The 22,378-nt window shown below is 37.6% G+C and overlaps 1 protein-coding gene across 1 annotated transcript in view; it reads left to right on the top strand.

The window, feature by feature from the left end:
- Window positions 1-13,679: 13,679 nt before the first annotated feature.
- The window catches only part of ABCB5 (ATP binding cassette subfamily B member 5), a 32,370-nt gene continuing 23,671 nt past the window's right edge, over window positions 13,680-22,378 (top strand). Inside the window, exons 1-9 of the mRNA XM_061997403.1 lie at window positions 13,680-13,728; window positions 14,790-14,877; window positions 15,213-15,261; window positions 16,339-16,492; window positions 16,953-17,019; window positions 17,241-17,432; window positions 18,553-18,724; window positions 19,718-19,842; window positions 22,185-22,359. Of these exons, the coding sequence (XP_061853387.1) occupies window positions 13,680-13,728; window positions 14,790-14,877; window positions 15,213-15,261; window positions 16,339-16,492; window positions 16,953-17,019; window positions 17,241-17,432; window positions 18,553-18,724; window positions 19,718-19,842; window positions 22,185-22,359 (1,071 nt within the window). The remainder of the gene's footprint in view (window positions 13,729-14,789; window positions 14,878-15,212; window positions 15,262-16,338; window positions 16,493-16,952; window positions 17,020-17,240; window positions 17,433-18,552; window positions 18,725-19,717; window positions 19,843-22,184; window positions 22,360-22,378) is intronic.

Here is a 22,378-nt window from a genome sequence, read left to right as displayed (position 1 = left end):
AATGTATTATGCAAAAGGAATTTGTTACTTTGATGCAACTTAAAAATTGTTTGTGTTTTGATCTGGAGCAACTTTAGAGGCAAGATTCCTAGACTGAGCTACCCAGGTGCTTTTAGTGAGGTGATTCCCAGACTGGCCTTTGCAGGGTTGGATTTCTCTCTCTTTCAGAAATACATTAATAGAAGGCCAACTGTGACTATATAGGTTTGGATCAATTATGAAGGAAAACCTTTTTTTTTTTTTAATCTAAGAATATTTTATATTATTGTTTCACTTTACCTAATATCAGCATAAAGAAAAATCCTTCTTGAATTAGTTAGGGAATTGTATCATGAACTGCAGTGCAAGATGCAAGGCGCTTCTAACTGGATATCCTGAGGTTGCAAATAAAGGCTACACTTTTCCAAAGAAATCTTCCTTTAGAGATTTAGCTGTGGTATCCAACTTAGAAATACTATAAATTTTTCTGACAGTATTTTGGCTTCTCTACTTGCAGTCCCAGATGTATCCTTCAATTTTGACATAAGTAGATATGAAAAATAAACTTTGCTCAGAAGAGAGGCAACTTGGGTAAACCTCCTAAAATGCTGGATATTAAGTTTGGATTAAAAACAAATGCATTCTTTTGTATTATCCAATCATATTATCTAATTTTTGAGTGGTACATCAGAAAGAGTTGAAGGTAGAAGCAGTAAGTAGTTAACTTACAGGTAAAGCACTATCTGTTTTAACATTTCTGGGCCATTGATTTTTATTTGTTTGAGGTTGGTTGGTTTTTTCCTCCCTTGACTATGACAGATTTTTTTTTAGTTTCCTGAAAGAGTGTGGTTTGTCTGCAAGTTCTCTGAATTGGCCATCTCCCCTTCATGCGACTTACATGATGGAGTGTTTTGCAAGGTTTTTATCTTCTTTCGGGTATTGACCATATAATAAACACAAGGTTAGAAAGTCCTATGATTTTTACAGTGCCAGTGACGTCTCATGTGATTAACCTGCCGAGTAGGCCGTGAAATGCTAAGTAACAAATGTTCCATGAAACAGGAACTGCATAGAGTAAATGGAGCAAACCATGTTTTAATGCTTTGTTTTTCCAAGGGTAAAGAATATTTTACTATTTTTGGTTGATATACTGAAACTGGTAAGTACATGAATGCCAATTACTCATAAAACTATTGACAAAAATTAAGAAAAGCATGTGTTGGAGACAAAAAGACATACAGTCCTGCTCTACTTGAAGTTAAATACATGAGTTTCAAGCTTAGCTATAAAGCCAAGCTGCTCTGTTTCATTTATTTATCAAGGCCACGCCCAGTAATATGGTAAACTGGATCAGAAGGTGATTGAACTTCTAAGTAACACTTATTTCTAAGTAGCGCTTTAGTTTTGATCTGTCACAGTGCCTCCAATAACTACATCTACTAGTTAATAGCTAAAGCTACAGTCATCTGTAAGGATTTTGCTTTGGAAACTAAAGAACTTCCTGGAAAAGAATCTTGAAGCATAGGAAAGTTTCTGAACAGCAGAGAAACATTCACCCAAACTTTGTATGACATAAAGTCAACTTTAAATGGAGTCAACTTGCAATTCAGGCATGGTTAGGGTAGGATAATCATTTTGGGGAATAACTGCCTCCACAAAGTGAAACAGGTCCTGGAGAAAATTTTCACACTGAATTTTTTGTCTTTGAAGAAGCTTCATACTGATCTACTTTGCTTGGACAGTTATTGCTTCACAATATTTGTGCAAATCTGGACCTGCACCGGTTTGATTTGCATTTCTTTATGTAGTGTGCAAATACATTAAGGAATGGCAGGTATTCTAGAATTAACACATCTTCCTCACTCAAGAAATCAGTGGTCTAATCAAGGAATGTCATTAGTTTTACTCTGTTTTCTTTTTGCCAAAGAATTTTTTGTATTCAAAGTTCATGTCATCCCAGAGTAAAAACTGGTTCAAACAATGTTTATCTGCAAGACAGGAACTGTGTAGATCTTGTCACAGCCTTCAGATGCCTTCCTCTTGTCATCATTACACATTCTATAAAAATCAAAATTTCAATATTAAATAAATATTTACAAGTAAATATTAAAGGACTGGTTCTTACATGCCTCTGAAGTAAGAACAAAATTGTATATAGAAGTATAATTGAAACATTAAAAAATTAATAAAGGAGATCTCAGTGACTTATAGAAAGTTTTTTACAGCCTTGAAAGTCTATCAGGTAAAAATAATAACTTTACTTCTGTTAAGATTTGATTTTTCAGGATGTAGCATGCACTTCAGAAATCCTCTGTCTAGAAACCCTGTCATTTTAAAGTTGTTTTGACACTAGGGTCAACCTTACTGTCTTACACGGAAGATTTTGCCAACCCAGACATTGGAAATAACAAGGAAATCAGCCACTAGGATAATTTGACAAAAGTATGCAAAAAATTTGAATGTCTTTTGGAAAACTCCAGCTAAAATGCCACACTGATAGGAAAAAATGTTTTAAGTGTTATACAGCAGATGTCAGATTTGGTTGGAATCTGGTTCAGTAAAGATAGTTCAGAAGGACAACTGGGACCTGATGCTTTTTTTAAGGAGGAGAACACATAGCTTTATGGATTACTTCCAGGGAAACAGGAAACAATTCCAATTTTTCTCAGCATAGTTTTCCCAAGTGCTGGAGAAAATGATGGAAAATTTGTCCTTTATATGTATTTCAGACTTCCATTTCTTCAGCACAGATGTGTTGGGATATATAGATTTGATCATGAAGAAGCAAATAATAATTCTTATCTTTATAGATATTATATTACAGAACAAAGACTTAACTTCTGTGGCAGGCCATTTTACTGGGCAGTAATTTATAATTTTTATTTTATTTCTATGAGACAAACATTCATACGCTATCACTACGGCTGAAAACGCTCCATATTTTATGGAAAATTAATCTTTTGGTATGAAATGGGTGTCAGTTTACCAATATTATGTAGGACCTCCCTGAAAACAATATGATCTTTGCAAAAAGATAAACCTAAGTTTTTACTGGTAGGTCTAGAGTTTTCACTGTATTTTTGAAAAATTATACCAATTTCCAAAATTTGAAACTGAAATGTTATCTCCCCACCTCCCACAGCACCTCCCAAAGCACATCCATGTGACAGCTGAAACTGTGGCCTACGATGCCTAAAATTTCTTTTGAGAAAGAAAATAACTAAATTACAGAAAATAACTAAGACTGTATTTTTTAGGTCGTTTTGTCACCTTTTACATCCTCCCGTCAGCTTTTTGTGATATTATAGACTCTTCTGCTTTCAAGACTGTAAATGTGCTTCCCGTGGGCTGACTTAGAAAACAGTGTAAACTGTCTTTGACTTCTCTGGCAATTATTTACTTCTAAATATTAGTCTTATAAACAAGGGTAACTCTAGTATCTTCTGCAGAGCTAAGTAGCTGTGCAGCTTGTCCAGCCCTTCTACCAGTGATGTTTGTTTGGATTAATTAGTTGACATTAGAAAGGGATGTGTCCTACTCATGACGATTGCTTGCTGTGACTGTTCATTACTATATGATGTGCATAACAAAAGGTGGCTTTTCTACACTGAAAGGTAAACTGAAATTAACTCCCTGTTTCTGTCACCTTTTATGAACTTCAGAAGCAGTTTCCTCTTTCGTAACCTTTTTATCTATTGAAAATATTGAACATAAACCACTCCCAGATAAGCAGCAATAGTGTATTTTGTAGGGAGTTGTAAAACAGATAAAAGAGTTAAGAAATTTGACTTAAAATTTTCTCTCTGGCTCAAGAGTAAGTTCCTGATCCATGCTCAGAAAATCAGTCCATAGGGGAGAGAATAACAGCAACCACATGAAGATGTGAAGTTACACCTCTTGGATAATAATTGGAAAATTTAAGTGTTAAGAAGAAACAGGAACTGTGGTTTTAATTTTTCATTTTCTAATTGCTCCAAGAAACCAGTAGTGCTCCCCCTGTCTATTTATGTCCCCCTTGGTAGAAAAAGGCATTTTGTATCTCTCTCTGTCAGCGTTTATATCCAGTTGTCTGCCTGCCACTTTATAAACTTCCAACCTATTTGCTAGTAATTTATTACCAAAAATGTTGTGTCATTTGACTCTGATAACTGTCACATTAAATGGAGATGAGATTTAGTGGTAAAATTTAGACTAAATATTGGTCAAACTGGTCACAAAATATATCTCATCTTCATATCCCACACCAGCTATAGCCCTCAAAGGGCTCTGCAGAGACAGACACACAGTATTCCAAAATTTAACTTGTCAAATTCAAATTATATTTTTACCATGACTTTCCAGATTTTAATGCCTGACTTTGTAACTGGAGCTCAATGCTAGGGTCCAGTATGTCTTGGTTAGATTTACTTTACTATGATTGACTTAACTGAATGTTCTTCAGTTTCTTGATCTAAAACAAGGGAGATAAAAGGGTTTACTGCTTCACTAGGAAGTTGAAACCAAGTCAATAATGTAATGCTTGTAAAAAAATCTTCAGTCTTAGATGACATTCATTATCAAAACTCAAGATACTAGTGATTCAGGGGTGTTAAGTGGTAACAGCTCCAAGAATAAAATCACTGCCGCTCTGACAGGATAATTTGGGAATACCAAGAGTAATCAGAGAGAGGAGGAAAACCTCTGGATTTTCCTCTGATGCCTAGGGATTTTTTGGTTTGCTCTAAAAATTCTTACAGAGCAAAGATTGATCCTCCAACTGCTTTCTCTTGCTGGTGGCACACAGAGCAGCAAGGGCATCTGTCTTCAGTGACCTTTGAGAGGCACGAGGCAGGGACACGCACAGTTGAGCTTTGCCAGTGGCTGCCCAAGAAGCCTGGTGAGGCCAGTGGTGGCAGAAAGGAGGAGTTATTTGAGGTTGAGGACAGAGGGGAGAAAGAATAGCCCCAGGAATTGTAGCAGGAGCTATCTTGGTTGCCACAGTGCCTTTCCATAGGGTTATTACTTTAGAGCATGCAACAGAGGCCATGCCTTTTATGGTGGGAAGTAAACAGGACTGACCTCAGTGCAGTGTTTCCAAGTTTTTTAATTAGATTACCCTTCACATATTAAACACGTGCTTCAGCAAGAGCCCAGACTGTAAAAGCTGCCTGCTGCAAAGTCAGGCTGAGCATGTTTGTACATGCACGTGCCCCTGCACACTGATAATTCACCAACTTGTTCGGCTTTTTCTTACAAGTTTCCATTGGTGTACTCCTACTGTTTGAACTGTCATGGCAGTTGTTACTGAGCTAAGAAACATTGCTGGCTTTAACTACTAAAACCTCTTTCAAATAAATCATTCAACACAGGGGAGAGCAAGGATATTGAGGTGACTTTTTCATAAAATGCATTAATAGCTCTTCCACAATCTACAGTATGCGCAATGCTTTGCAAAATGTCTGAGTTTTAAGCAGGAGATATCTCCTGCTGTAGCCTTACAGATTTGACAAGGTTTTCCTGACCTGCCTGATAGTATGGTTCTGTGCTTTCTTGAGAAAGATCACCAGCTTCTTTCACACTTCATAACGTTCAGCAAAATCTGAACAAGTGCATCTCATATTAATAAGCTCTTCTGCTTAATGGGAAAATTAACCTTGGTTTGAACGTGTCTGCTAACACAGACATGCTAGATTATCTATTGTGGGTAACTGACATTCCCAGTTCAAAACTTATATTTCAGAGCTTTAACCCACACATTTTGTCCTCACAGAAGAAAAGAAAAATTTACTGGACTTTTTGTTTTTTCATTTATTGCCTGATGTTAATATCAGGTACGACATCTGACTTTTCTGTAGAACCTAAGCATTTCACCCTCTCTATGTATTCTCCCAGCATTTCGATGGATTTAGAAAGGTATATTGCATAAATTCAATTTCATAAATAGATAAATATTTAATAATTTCAGTAACATCTCTTTTTCCAAAAAATAGGAGAAAAACTTCTAGCCAAGATCATACAGTTAGAAGAGCTTAAAAAAAAAAAAAAACCAACAAATGATTTTCTAGTAATATAATTGCAAGAATAATGGATAAAACATATTAAACTATCAGTTTAATTCCCCACATTTACTCCCCTGATTCGAGGTTGAATCAATCACTTCAGCAGCTGACTTGCCTCTCCCGTGAACCCTCTAATTTCTGGTGAAATAACTTCTATTTAGTTTAATTCAGAATACGAATATAAAAGCACATCCTGATAGTACAATAACACGAATTTTGATGTTCATATCTCATCTGTACTCAAAGTTTCAAACACTTTCTTAACAAAGCTACTGTGAATCTTCATTCTGCATTATTTTCAGGAAAGCTTTAAGAGTGTAGTATTTTGAAGAGTGTAAACATAGAGAGTATAAAAATAAACTAGCAATTTGGAGAATATTATTTAATAAAACTATATATGAAAAAGCCTTTTTATATATATATATATGAAATAGCCTTTTTGTAGCTATATAAAAATTAATTTACCCACAAAATAATTCTAAACACATTTTGAAAACTTCCCTGAATGCTGCATTTAGTGCAAAGTGAGCCTCCTACTGAAATCTGTGGGAAGAGATTCCTTCTTCACAAGACGACAACCATCAGGAAATAACTTGAACTCAATTCAATGCCATAGAAATATTGAGACTGTCATGACAGTAGTGTTTTAGAAATACTTCATGGTTTCTCACTCCTACTATATGGAATTTGAAAGTTAAAACATATGCTTTACACAGTCACTGTGATACTTAGAAATAAGACAAAGAAGATATACCTCTCTCCCTGACTCTCTACTCAAATTTTAACTCTTTCTTGCCAATTACAGTGGCAATATTATTCTACATTGGTGTAAATAAATGTAATTATTTTAGTCTCTTGTATAACATCTACCATAATGGGTAGGATAAGTCTTGCTTGTGACACTGCAGTCTTTCTTCTTCAGTGAAGTTATTTTAATGAAGACGCCACTTACCACAAATTTTATCCAACACAGCAACTTTCCCAGCTTTATATAAAATAGACCATCAGAGCAGGAAAAATTAATATATATAGTTTAAAAGCTGTGGATTTTAGCTAGTCTCTTTTAGTGTCTGTGACAACTGACACAAGCCACATGACCTTTCTGCACGTAAATACCCAAATCACTTGAGTGTAAGTCAATAGCATTTACCAATCTTACTTTACTCTTCTTCAGTGCTGTTGGTTTCTTTAAACCCGTAATATTTGGAAAACAAGTTAGTACATGAAATGAAAATTGTCAGAAAGAAAAACCGCAAGCATAACTTTTTATAAAACAAGGATTAACCAAGTCCAATAATCTTTTTTTGTCAGTGAGCTATGTACTGAGTCTCAAACAGCAGGAAGCATAGTTTTCCAAAACTCACCCTAATTTTTTGATCTCCATGAGAATGCCAACTAAGACTACTGAGATTCCTTCCATGCAGCATTTCAAGACGATGCTACAGGGGAATGGATTCTGGGTTTAGCTTAATTGAACAAATAGCGTGTTTAATGAAAGTTTTGACAGTCCTAAACCATCCTCTCTAAAGACTTTCACCTAGGAGCAAATGGGTTGACATTTGCAGAAATGTCATGATGTATCCCTTGCATTCTGTCATGGTTTAGGCCCATCAGGGAACAAAAGACCACAATTAGCCTCAAGTACCAAAGACCTGAGCTTTGCCTCTTAAGGTCCAGGACAAAACAGACCAGGCTACTCGCCTTGGGGAAGAAAACGGAAAATCATTTAATGCAACATCTACTAAAGCATAACCATAAAACACCAAAATATAACCAAAATGAAACAACACAGAGTGGTACAACGATGAAGAGTCTGACTAGCCCTTTAAGACCACCTACTCACCACTCCTCCCCTCTTCCTGGGCTCAGAGCCCTGATCTCCATGTTTTTACCTCCTTCCCCCATGAATGGCCCAGCGGGGCAGGGAGTGGGGGTTTCAGTCAGTCTATTCCTGATGGCTTCTGCTGTTTGTCTCTCCTCAGGGCAGGTGGGCTCTGCACAGAAAAGCAGAAGCACAGAAAAGTGGTCAGCTCTCCTTAAAGTACATATTTATATTATTGGCCAGTCTCCTGGTGACAATAATGGGAATTCAGATGTACAGCTCATACATAGGCATCAATATGTTATCACATAAATGTAGGTATCTCAGTCTGTCAGCTGAATCTCATTCCCAGCATAGGCTGCTGAAGAGCCAGCTGCAGGCCCATAATTTTCCAAACAGAATTTTAATCCTCTTTCACTATCAAGAATTTGCTAATCACCTGGTGTCTGATCTCAGCTGGAAAACTGCTTCATGCTGTCTAGATAACTCAGCAGTAATTGGACCAAATGAGGACTCAAGGGGCCCCGCCAGCTATTGGACATCCCACCAGCAAAACTGCATCTCCTTCCTCCTGCTGCACTGAGGCTTGTGTCCTGGCACTGGGAAGATCCAGATCCATGATCCACAACCAGCAGAGCAGGAATTTAAAAGTTTTGTGTCCCACACTGTTCTGAGCTTCTGGTGAAGAAGAGATTCTCACCTTGCCTCTTTATTGTTTTTAGCACTTCAGCAAATCTTGTCTTTGTCCTGTTCCATGGCTGGACATTTATATGCTTTTGTTGAGGAAAGGATAGTTCCCTGTTGGGCTCCGGTTAAAGCTATCATAAGATCAAGTTGGGGTCTGGGATTGGGAAAGAGACAATAATAGTTTTCTTGATTAAAAAATTAAACTAATCTCCAGGCCTTCACGAGAAATAACTGGGTTCTGAGCCTAGATCTATCTTTAACAGGCAGCAGAGTGGTGCAGAATGTTGCTATTCCACAGCATTCCAATACAACTGGCTTGGAGATGTAAAAAGAAATTATAAATGTTCAGACTGTGTCTTATTGCTTATGGGATAGCATCCAATACAAACAGGGAAAATAAAGGCAAAAGTGTCTAATCCTTAGTGATACTCTGAAAGCTCCTCTTGACTGCTGTCTTGGACATATGGTATGAATTTACTTGTAATTCATTGAAAGCTTTTGTGAATGACATCAAAAAGTGAAACACTCAGTGACATATATACTGACATCAAGGATATATAGTAATGAGCAGTGCAGCTGGGATATTCTAATTATTTCTGTAAGTATCAGTTCATCAGAATGGTACAACTGCATCCTTATGAAAAAACAACTTCTTTTTTTAATTATTGACATAAATAAATTTGCATACATTAATAAATCAAGGTAATATTTGAATAACAACCATTTAAATACTGAATTTCTTCTGTTTCTTTGAGCTTACTTTTGGTGAAACTGATCTCAGTTACTTTTCAGCATGTCTATTTCACTATCATTCTTCAGTGAAGCTAAAGGTTCCTTAAAATGAAGTATTGCTTCTATGAACGTGGTTTTTTTATGGACCTGTTAATAAACTGACATGCTACCTGAATTAATTGTGTACTTAATCTTTCACTGGGCAATTGAGAGACCATCCAGGAGCTTCAGATAGACTTTGTAATGTAATAAAGATAATTTTACAACCTTCTGAAAAGACTAAAGAAGAATTTAAAAATACATGGCAGCCAGCAGTTACAGTTATTTTTCAGTGTTCCTACCCTTTCTCTCATAATCACAGGCACATAAAGGAAGATCAACAAATTTCAAAAGTTAGCCTCTGATAGTCTAATCTTTTTTGGCAGGCTACTGCTAACTAGAAAAGCCTAATCATTTCCTGGATTTTTAAGAGCTATTCATGTATGTTCTTGTACATACCTTGAAAGCATCAAATCCTCCTTAAAAGGAAATATCCTTTGTCAGACCTCTTTGATGCCTATGTTAGTTTAACTCCAACCAGAAGTTCATTAGATTTCTTCTAATCTATTTAGAAAGCAGTAAAACAGCAGGAGTTTGGTGAAAGCCTGACTGTGCAGTGATGCATACAGAAATGTAAACTTACATAACTAGTTTAAAATTGCAAACACAGAACTAAAAGTACATATGTCCTTGTACGCGGAAGTTGATTATAACTAATGGTAACTAGCCCACAAAGACTGTAAGACCTACAATCTCAATGTGCCACTTCAGTCTGATTTCTGACAAATGAGAAAGCAAGTTTTTTTCTGAGTGGATCACAGGTACAATACAGACATAAAATTCAAAAAGCAACTAACTCCAGAGAGGAGCAAGTAAAGATAAAGGTCTTTTACAGCTTTAGCTTCTTAATTACAAACCAGCTGCATGGAAAAGGTAGATATGGTTAAGGTAGTGGGTCAAATACTAGCCCTGACACCCCACAAGTTATTTGAGGGTGCAGGCTGGATCTCTTGCTGATGTTTTTCTGCTCTCTTTCAGCAATCAAAAAGCAGTAAGCAGCTATGGCACTTTTAGAATGCAATATACCTTTGTATCTGGCTGATATTTTCAGGAAAAGTTCCAGTAAAGCTGGATGTCTATTGCTTTTGTGTACTGTATGTTGAATTCTTTTCAGTGTTATGCTTTGCTAGGGAAATGAGTTTTCATTTCCAGCTTACATTTTGGGGGTTTTTGGTGGGGTTTTTTGTTTGTTTTTAATATCTTTGTACTTATGGTTAATAGTTCTTCAAAGCAGATATCTTTTCTAGTTCAGTCAGTTATGGCTGGTGTTAATTAGTGATACTTGACTATGATTAATTTTGCTTTTCCTGTTGCTGACCACTTTTGGACTGATGAACCAAACACATGGAGGCATGGGTGGTACATTGGCTGTTGGTAATAGAATCATTTTCCAAAGTTACAGAAACATTTTGGGGTAAAAGAAGAAAAAGTATTTTCCCTGCAAATCAATTTATGATATTTTATCATAATGTCTCTTCCCACCTCAATTCAAATTACAAGAGCATTACTATGAGCTACTATTTCTTGTTTTGCTTCTCTGATTTCTTTTATTGATGGGAGTCTTCCCTGCCTGACATATGTGGTTTAGGCCAGAATTCTGCTTCTGCAAAAACATCAGATTGAGCTAACTTCTTTTTCATTTAAGCACAGCTTTCCTCTTCACTATCAGTTGCTTGCCCCTCTCATCCCACACTCAGTCTTTGGACTGACTTTTTTTATGCAAGGGAACTCTGAGATTTTTTTTTCTTACCAGCCATGTAGTGTGTAAAGCAAAGAATGTGAAATGTAATTGACACTTTATTGCTACTATGTGTGAATAGTTGATAAGGAACAGCTGAAAAGTGGAAGCATCTGTATTTCAATGGTACCAAATACTCCCTAGTTGCCAGTGATCCTGAGTAAAATGATTGATTAGCAGCTCTGAAAACTGATCAAAGAGAGGTTTTTCGGTTCATACTACTTCCATTCTTCTACATGTTGCATTTGCTTTACAGGTGGCATGTCTCTGTTTTTAATATGATGATAGCTTCTTTTGAAAATAAGTTAATCACCTGTTTTAACAAGCTGAGACATGGTTAAGAGTTGGTTTTGCTCCCATCGAGACAAGCAAGACAAATTGTGTTGCTGTCAGTGAAGGAAATACTGCGTAGAGGTGTGAACTTTGGAGCTGGGATAGTGAATTGCCTCAGTTTGCTGTTTTGACTCTTCTAAAAAAGAGATTTAAAATAATCTATAAACTCAGATTCTTTAAGGCAGCAGAAGCTTTTAACTAATTTTCTGGAATGGAGAACATAGCTGTGTATTAGGTAGGCTTAGTGCTGAGTTGGTAATATAAACCCTGGAGAATGCTCATGAGACAAGAAAGTACTAAAGCAATTGGTCTTGAATGTAAGGGTTTGAATCTAACAAAAAATATAAGGTGCCAGTGAGCAGGAGGTAATGATGCCTAATAACATCTTTTCTGAGGTTCTTTCAGGACATCATAACCAATGTGTGGAATGTAATCTGAATCTTGTGGGGAAAGTAAGAAAGGGAAACTTGAATTAGGCTGAGTCCTGCATTTGTTACTTGAGAATCACTTAAGTTAAATAACTAGTTTAATTTTCTGGGGTTTGGCTTTGGGATAATGGCATTTGAGTGGAGTTTATTTTTTGTAAACACTAAAGGCATTATTGGAAGCAAATGATACAGATTCCAATATGTGTGGGGGAAAGCTGGTGAACAGTTATTTTTTACAGTTGTGCAAAAAATCTAATTTGTTTACCTGATTTCTTCAGAGGAAAACCAAAACCAACCAAATAAAAAAAACCCCAGACCCCCAACATTCTAAACTCAAAGCAAGAAACTAAAACAAAACCCCACAAAAATTGTACAGAAGAGGTGGGAACTAAACAAGCAAAATGTGATGCTTAGCTTCTCTAAAAACAGTGATGAGTTTAGCTAACTTTGATCTTCATCTCATTTAGAAGTGGGAAATGAAAGCACTTCTCTTAACAACACTTCCTAGTTCAAATTCACCAGCTTATCTTTGCTCTTAGTTGAAATTCAACAAATGCAGGGAAGCAATTCCCCACATTCAGCATAACCCCGCAGATTGCTTTCAGAAGCCTTATATCACCGGGAGAGTGACTCTTCTGTAAATATCACCTCAAGTCCTCTTATACCCAGAGTTTTCCAAAGTACAATTGGCTTCTTTTAGTCATGGTGAGATTGAAGGTGGAAAGCAGTACCCCGAAGAGGGATCCAAGGGGCTTGCCATGGGCAGCTTGTAGGGCCGGGAACCTGGGGGCTGGTTTAAAGGGGATGCTTTGGGGGCAGGACCCCTCTGGCCAGAACCATTCCCCGAAATCCCTCGGCCGGCCCCTAGACCACAGCATCTCCTGCTTGGCTGCAGCATCGACCTTCACCTGAAACCCGAGCCGAGGGAGGGACGGAGGGAGAGAAGGGCGGGCGGCACCGCCGGTATAAAGGCCGCGGTCGGGGCGCGGCGTCCGGCTCGCAGGGACACGGATGGTTTCCTCGGCGTCGAGGCCACCGCACCGCTTCCCCGCCTCTCCCCATGTGCCGGGGCGGCAGTGAGGGGCTGGGGGCACCCACTCATGTGGGCACAGCTGGGATTGTGAAGGTAAGCTGAAATGCCACGAGAAAAACAAAAAAAGTCATGCATGTTAAAGGATTTTTAAAAATTAGATATGTTTTTAGTGTGAGGTTGATTATGTATTTTGTTAGCATTATTATTTTAGCCTACATCAAATTCGTGTTTCTTTCCTCTTTTTTGGGTTTTTTTTTTTTGTTCGTTTCTGTTAGTTTGTTTAATGTATATGTGATATGTGGAGAAGAAAAGCCTGTGGAAAATTTGGAGCATCGGTCACCCACTTACCACCTGAAATCATGCTTACCTGATACATGGCAAAATGCATTGGAGTATCTTTAGTTGTTATTTTGATGGTGGTGTGACTGTTCAATAAGCTTTAATCAGATAAGACAGGGAAGGGTTCTATTCTACAAAGGGTCATTCACAGTAATTTGTATATGAATGATCTAGGGATTTAGCATAAAAGAATACTAAAACAGGCTACTGTTGTAATAGTTTGCACAGTTCTTAATATCTCATTAAAATTAGCTCTTTATCACACCTTTATCTATTTTTTTAGTTATTACATTACAGCAAGACAATGAGACCAAAATGTAATAGAACAAAACCACACATATTTTAATATTAACTCTTTAAATATCTCTTATTTCTAAATGTTTTGTCGCTTTTTTAATGCAGGTTTTAATTAGTGTGATTTAATCTCACACACATACAAGAAAGAACAACAATGGCAGAGTGTTTTGTAAATTCCACAAAAAAGGGTCTCTCTGATGCAGGTAAGCCCCAGGCATGAGTACAGGTTTGTGTGTTTTCAAGAAATATATTTCACAGCTCCAAACATAGTGACATAAGCCTTTCCTGATTGCCAGAGTGGTTTTACAGGAGATAACACAGTGAGTTTCCAGTGAACTAAAGCTACTACCTAGAAAACATTTATGCATGAATCATTCACCTATGTAAATAAATTCTGTTGAACTTGTTGAAAACTATTTAGGTGGGTCCTAGCCTGGGCATGAAAATGCTTATAAGGTAAGCTCAGTAAAGTGAAAACATGTCATTGCCCTCAAAAGGCTGTCTAAACCAGTCTTTATAGACTAACTGACATTAAAAACAGTATGTGGAAGATTCTATTTCTAGTGAGGCAGCAGTTAACTTAAGGTAAATGTAAATTGGGAGTGGTTGCTGTGTGGAGCCCTTTTCTCCCCATGTGATTTGCAACTGGCTCCCTACTGTGATTAGTCATCAGCTTCTTTATCCATTTATTGCATTTCATTTTATGCATTTAGAACCATAAGTTTTCTAGGGTTGGATTCCTCTTTTCTGTGGATTTCTAAAGCCTCTAGCACAAAAAGAGTGGGACATGTGGCAACTGCTGATATAGAAAGAAAGAAATAATGAAGACAGTTATTACAGGCAGAGACGTTACTCTTCAGTTAACTTGCATCTATTCCGTGATGCCTATAGCAATTAAAGCATTTACTGTAAGCAATTCCAGTTATTTCAGTAGAGCTCCTTGTCATTTCCATTCAGTTGCATATGTGTTTGCAGATAATTCTTGCTGTTAGTCTTTGATAGCCTTCCAGTATAAGCATATTTCAATTGTAAAAATGAAGTTTGTTTCTATCTCAGAAATGGAGCTGGAAGCTTTTTTTCTGAAGGACAGGAGATGAGCTGAAGAGAAAGGAAGTTTCAAGAGAAATTCACCAGCCTACCCCAAGAACATGAGGAAAAACTAGTCTTTAAGTGATAAATGCAAAAGAATCAGCAGGAAAAGTTGCAAGAAACTAGTAAAAAAGATCAGTAGTTAATGTTTAAAAGTCTGCTTTTTACTTCACAGAATCTGCAGGCAAGGGATATGACAACCCTTCTTTCCAACGTGATGAAAATCTTGAACAAAGTGACCGGATAAAAAACAAGAAAAAAAAGTAGGTATTTTTTGAACTTAACACATTGGCTGCTGGTCTATCATAGAATGGTAGGAGTTGGAAGGGACCTTTAGAGATCATCTAGTCCAAAGCAGGTCCACCTAGATCAGGTCACATAAGAATGTGTCCAGGTGGGTCTTGAAGACCTCCAGGGAAGGAGACTCCACAACCCCTCTGGGCAGCCTGTGCCAGGGCTCCCTCACCTGAACAGTGAAACAGTTTTTTATTATATTTAAATGGAACTCTTTGTGTTCCAGCTTGTGTACTGGGGAGTTTAATATGGTTTTCCTATTAAAAAACCCTCATTTTAATTAGTCTTTTCTATTTTCCTCTAGGAAGGAAAATGAGAAGCCAGAGAGACGGGTGGTTGGCGTTTTTGAATTGGTTAGTGTCCAGTTTAGTGGTCTACTCTGTATCATCTTTTCTTGTCATTGTGAGTTGTCCATGAGTTGTAGTTAATAGGCAACCAAAAACTGGAGGAGAAGCCTGAGACCTATTGATGCTTTGAGATCTCACCTGCTAGGTCGGATTCTTCCCTTGGTGTATTCGTAGCACCGTCAGCAGTTCAACCTTTGTGCTGTTGGAGTCTGAAGCTCACCTGCGCTGAGGCTGCATGTATACTGCACAGGCTCTTGTCTTCACTGTTTATAAAGCATATATCCTGTGTTTGACATGTAAGGAATCTGGTCTCTGAGAGAACCAGTGCTATGGGTTTGTGTCAGTTTTCCATACAACAACTATTCCAAAGTAACTCTTGCACATGGACTTGCTTATTCTGGAACACAAGAAGTTTTCTTTTTCTCTGGTTTATTCTGTGTTCATTTACACTTTGTATGAGGGTTAAGACAGTCAGGAATAAAATATTCTGATTTCAGATTAACCACATCCAGGAATAGCTATTTCAGCTTAAATTCACATCCTTCTTTAAACCAAACAAACGTTCAAGGATAGACAAGCTGGAAGATACAATCTGTGCTGCAAATATTTTCTAACAGTAGCTATAACCCAGGTGCTGGTCAATAACTCACTCTTGTTTCCATTTCAAAGGCATTATCTTAGTAATTTTGTATTATAATTATTATAATAAATATATAATATATAATTATCTGTAATTTTTTTGGAACACAAAATGCAATATATTATACAGAGAAGGTCCCTTTGAAAGATGTAGGACATACACTTCGGATTTTTTTTCCTGCTGAGTTGGGGAAGAATGATTTGTCCTGCCACTACTCCCTTAGCAGCCTTACTGAGTACTAATTTAAAGATCTGTGGGAGCTACTACAAAATTTTTACGTTCTGAGTTTACCTGTGGTTGGAGTGTTGTTGCTGCTTAGAATATGTAGGTAGGAAAAAAAAAAAGCATGCTCTGTAAGTCTGCTGTACTGTAACAAATATGTAAACTGTCAGGCATAATTTCACTGGTGTTTTGTTTTTTTTTTTTTTTTAATGCTCACATAGTTTTGCTATGCTGACTGGGTGGATGTCCTTTTGATGGTAGTTGGTTTGGTCGCAGCTGTTGCAAATGGTACTGGATTGCCGCTTATGATCATTGTCTTTGGAGAGATGACAAACAGCTTTGTGCTAACTGGTGTGAAATCAAATGTGTCAGAAGGTAAAATGAGTTTTCTCTGCATACCACTGTAACTGGTATGGTTTTGCTACAGGAGCTAAGATTCCCCCCCCCCCCCCCCCTCCCCCCAGCCTTTGCACTGGTGCACATCTAAAGAAATATACAATAAGAAAAAATCATACTGATGGAAATTACTCAATTGTTTTAATCAAATTTTAAATGCTAGACCAGGGCAAAAGCAGTGTATTAGATGTGTTCTTTATTCATAAATTTCAGCTTTGGCAAGATGGTGAAGAGCATGACCATCTTTTTTATCATCAGTTATCAGGCACTAATTACTAGATATTCCTTTAGCAAATACACAGTTATTTTTAAAAAATATTTCATGTGTTTGCAAAACTCCACCTGAAAAATGCAGAACATTCCCAAACTGACAACCCTAGATTCTCATGATTTAGATTCTACATATAATATATTAGTACTTTTTTTTTATTCCCCACAGATAATTCAGTGAACAGTTCCAGCTGTCCATCAATCCCAGGTGTAGATATAGAAGGTGAAATGACAAAGTAAGAGTCTTTGCGGTTGTTCTGTTAACAAATTATTTTTTTGCTGTGTTATCCCTTTGAGCAGAGGACAAATATTTGCCTTTTCAAAAAGTCTTCCCAATCATGTATCTCAGGCTCCAGTATTTACTCTGATGGGGTAAGTGAAGACTAATTGTTTTGTGTGTCTAACTTTCCTCACAAGATTCAGTGGGGTCATATAGAGTTTTGTTCCCTCATCACAGGTTTGCTTACTACTATGTGGGAATTGGCTGTGCTGTATTGATCCTGAGCACCATCCAAGTATGGACGTTTTTGATTGCTGCTGCAAGGCAGACGTCAAGGATTCGGCAGAAGTTCTTTTTTGCAGTGCTCCATCAGGAGATGGCTTGGTTTGATACTACCCAGATAGGAACGCTGAACACCAGGCTGACAGAGTGAGGGCTCTGTTCATTTTTTACCCCTCTAAGTATGATATTTAAAAGAAAACTGCCATTTATCTCCTATGGAATGGCCTATAAAGAGTTTAAAACATCAACAACAAAAAACCACTAGACCTAAAGTGTGAAATATTACATCTCTGAGGGAGAAATTAATTATCCTTTTCAACTCCATTTGTGCAGTTCCTGTGATATATCCATTGAAAAGTTTTTTGCTGTGAAATACCTGTTACTGGCTTTCTGTGTCCATGAAGAATGTATCAGGCAATACTAGATAAACAGCTCAGCTATCTCCAGCCAGTTTACAAACACTGAAAGCTCTGACACTTCATTGAATCGAAAGGAGTTTGCATTTACATGCAGACAGATCTCAGTCTGGACTCTGTCTGATCAGCTAAAGTCTTTGGAGTTTTTCCATAGGTTGAAATAGACTTAGGAATGAGGTCTGCATGCCCTGTGATGCAGTGGGACTATATGCATGAACACAGATTTCTTTTTTTTTTTTTTTTTTTTTTTCTGGGTTTTAAGGTAGCTTTGGACAGAGCTGTGTCCTGAAAGGTGTAAGAGAAGCTTAAATGAAACCAGTCCTCACTCTAATATTCATATGTGCTGGGAAAAGAAAATGGGGATGGAAATTTGTATGAAAAAGAGAAACGATTATAAATAATAGTTGTCCTGACATGATGGAGATCACCTTGATCTGAGTCTGTAGCCAAATATAAGAACATAAAATGCATCAGAGAGCTGAGCAGAAGGAATAATTTGGAGATAGTCACGGGTGGTGAGGAGAGGTTATTTGTCTGTTTACTAGTATTGCATTGTTTGGATGATGGATAAGGGCACCAGGTCATTTGTGACCTTGTGATAGGGTATAGAAACAGCAGAGAATAATGGAAAATACAGGAGATGAGTCCTAAAAACTAGGAAGTTTCTGTTCTCTTTGGCCACATAAGAGACTAATGGTACCGTTCAGTAGCTGTGGTTAGAAATTTCATAGTGCCGGTTAGGAAGTGGCAAAGCTTCTGACATTAGGCCACACAGCACGAAGCAGAGTGGAGAGGGAGTTAGAATGAAAGTCATTCAGAGCTAACAAACCTTTCTTTATTATTATTTAAAGTGACATCAACACCATCCATGGAGGCATCGGAGACAAGATCTGTATATTTGTACAGTTTTTTGCCACATTTCTGACCGGGATTATTATAGGATTCATCTACGGGTGGAAACTGACACTGGTGATTTTGTCAATCAGCCCTCTGCTTGCTGCATCAGCAGCTGTTTGGTCAGCTGTAAGTGTGTGGAAATTAATAAACAAAGGAAACCAGATAAACATTAAAAGTCTTATGCACAGGAAGGGGGGAGAGAATGGGAGAAAACTGCTATGGTTTCTAAGTTGGGAGGTTATCTTCATGCTGACTTAATGATTTCAGCTCCTTCTGTAATTTTTCTCTCAGTTCCTAAGCATGTACTTGTCATATTCCTTCTGTCCACATGCTCTCTTCTTGCACCATATGGCAGGATGGTATCTGCATCAGAGCATCTTCCTTGCAGAGTGATTTCATCAGGCAGAGCACCAGGGAAGCCCAGCACAAGCTCCTGACCCTCCCTCTTCCCTCTTAACACAACTGCCTTGCAGGCTTTTTCAATCTGCACACATTTCATGCAAATTCTTTACTAAGTTTCATGCCGTGTAGACCCTAGGACATACAGAGCTGCTGTAGACTGGAGTGATATAAACTAGGGAAATATCTGGAGAGGTTTTCTTTTCAGATACAAAACCATTTTCCCCTTGTGATCCATTGTCACTACATTAATGGATATATCTTGTATTCCTGAGTGGTTACTTGCATATAATACTCAGGGTTTTTTTTCCTACTTAAAGTATTTCAAATAAGCTAGGAAGGAGAACATTAGAGGCTATAATGTGACTACCTTGCTTATTTCAATGTCTACTGGTGGTCTAGATTCTGAACATGTCAAGACACACCACTAGAGAAGCTATAGCACACCTCCCTGGCCCTACACCCAGCATAGTGTAGTCTCAGATTGTCCTCAGCTTGGGAGGAAAGTGGGTTAGTCATGAGGCTCATCTGATGCTCACATAGTCTTTCACTGTAATGAGGAAACAATGAGATTTGGGGGAAATTCAACCCACAGATGAGTTGATCGCCTCTTTCCTAAAATCTCATCTTGTGCCTTGAACATTGATCATTCTTTTTCACTGATAAAGTGTGCATACTCATTCAGTAGTCTGCAATAACATCTGTTTTTCAACTTCCCAGCTCCTGGCATCCCTTACTGCAAAAGAGCTGTCTGCTTATGCCAAAGCAGGAGCTGTGGCAGAAGAAATTTTGGCAGCAATCAGGACTGTTGTGGCTTTCAATGGACAGCAGAAGGCATTAGCAAAGTAAGGTTTTTGAAATAAGAATTATGTTTCAAATATGAAGAAGGAGTTTAGCTGTGGGTTGGGGGGCTCTGTTTGGAGAGGCATGAAAATTAGACTCTCCTTAGTATCCTTTTATTCTTCTATAAGTGGACACCCCACCTGAAAATAAAGATGTGCAAGTAGACCTAGTTAGTTACTACGGGTGACTTGGTGTTATCACTGCAGCAAAGACTCAAATTTCTCCTCTGACTGAGATGTGAAGTTGAATTTAAAGTGAAAGTGGTAGAAAGGTTATCTTTACCTGGTAGTCAAATGCAGCAAAGCATGTGATTAATTGCTGAAGTTCAGAACAGCAGGGCACATGTTCTAGATCTTTGATTAATGCGCTTATATTTAAGCTTCACTGGATAGCAGCCTTAAGTAAAATCGCATCACTGGCTTTTATCGCTCTAATGATTTGCAAAGAACACTTGTACTTGACCTAATACAGAGTTGGCCCCAGTCACATGTAAAAGGTGAAAGGGATATGTCTGACCACAAATTCATTCACATATGTGTTGGATAACTCAATAAGCATAAACAATACCACTCAGTATACAAGTACAGGGCATCGCCAGTACTGTGCATTTGGGAAAGGCAAACCAGAAGACCTAATCCATACACTCCATAAATTTCTTCTGTCTTTTTCAACTCTCATGTTTGCCTTGTTCTTGTGCTAAATTTTTAAGATGATGATAGCCCTTATTCAGGGGCCTACAGCCTGCCTCTGCATTTGTCTTCGTCTGAGGACTGAGCTCTGACTAGCTTATAACCACTATATTCCACTTACTGGGATTTGTCCTTAAGTTGCAACAATATTAAGACTTCTTTCTGCTTACATAGTAAAGGCAAAAAAGCCCTCATTTGACCTAGATCAGTTGCCCCCCTCCTCTTCAAATACCAATATCTGAAAAACAAATGGTAGGAGCTTCTTCAAACTACTTCTTATTCCTTATTTCTTATTTTATCTCTAGATGTCAAAAAAAATCCCCAAACCGAACAAACTGATATCCAGGCAACTCCATGCCAGTAAGGCCTCTTTCATATATGGTTGACTAGTCAGCCTCTTCCACAGTTCCTCTTCCATTTAGTACAAAAAAACCCCTATTGAACAGATGGCTCTCCTAGAAACACCTACTAGTGACAAACTCTTAACTAGGGACTGACTACAGAATTTGCAAATCCTGGATTGTGACTTCTTTGTTCAAGAGCTGTTAAAGCCTCAGAGTTAGGAAAAGTAGCCTTTTACTGCACAATGCCTCCACTGACTGCAAATGTTTGTTTGCAAGGGACCTTCAGTCTTCTTCTTTTGCTAGCTGTTTCTTAGGTCTTCATCTGTAGTCGAGTGATCATTAAAGTTCTTATGTTACTGAAATCCAGTTGTCATTTTCCTGGAGGACCTATGATGCTGCAAACTCAAAAGCAGGGCTTGGTTTTAAGACCACAAGCAAGCCAAAACATTTAAATATATTTGAGTAACAGACACAACATTGGTTGCATGTGAGAAATTTACATTAACAAATTAATGTACATTGTTTTAAGATTCCTTCTTGTCTGACTAAATTTCATGTCTTCCTACCATGGGGATGTTTTCTGTAGAAAATATGTGTTAGGAAAAAAAATATAAGTTGCTGAGCATGTCACTGACAAGTAAAAAGATGCACTATTCCTAAGCTATACTTTCCATAATAAACTTGAGTAAGTGAAAGTTATCAGCTGGAAACTATAGATGAATGAATGATTATGTACTGTACTTAGAAGAAATCATTCTTGCATTGAACCTATTGGTCTTTAAATTGCTCTTCTGTGTCTACTTGTTTGCTGGTTTGCTATATTGCCATATTAGTCAGTAAAATAAACTAAGGAAACATTCCTGACTTCCCAGAATGGCCAATAGGAAGAAAGTGCTGGTGTCAGTGGGAACTCTGACTTCTATTTGTTTACTTGCCTCCATCCATAGTGCTTGATGTGGATTCTTTTGTCTTTTAAATGTGGAAAACTAAACCTTAGTTTTGATAGATAATGTTGATAAAACTTTTTCAAGGTTTCCTGTCAGGACTAGTGCAAACAGATGGCTCAAGAGTGATATTGGGTCTCCCATCATGACAAAGTCTCATTTGAGACAAAACTCAATTGTTTTCTAAATATGTCACAAAACAAACAAAAAACCAAACAAACAAACTCAGAAACCCCCTATTCTCTTTGTGAGACTTTAATTGCTTTATGGTAGAAATCCTTTGATTTTAAAAGAAGAGTACTGGGAAATATCACTCAGAATGATATGTGGTACCTGTCAAATTAATGGTTTCCTTATCCACTTTCAGATATGATGCTAACTTAGAGACGGCTAGAAGTGTTGGAGTGAAAAAATCCATTACCACCAACACATCTCTAGGTGTTTCTCAATTTATTATCTTTGGATCATATGCACTTGCATTTTGGTATGGAACCAAGCTCACTACTGAGGAAGAAAATTATGACATCGGACGTGTGTTAATTGTAAGCACAACAATGCAGC

This window comes from Colius striatus, chromosome 5 (genome assembly GCF_028858725.1).
Source record: "Colius striatus isolate bColStr4 chromosome 5, bColStr4.1.hap1, whole genome shotgun sequence".
Classification (NCBI taxonomy): domain Eukaryota; kingdom Metazoa; phylum Chordata; class Aves; order Coliiformes; family Coliidae; genus Colius; species Colius striatus.
Note: the sequence above shows the minus strand (reverse complement) of the source record. Positions and strands in the feature narration are given on the sequence as shown.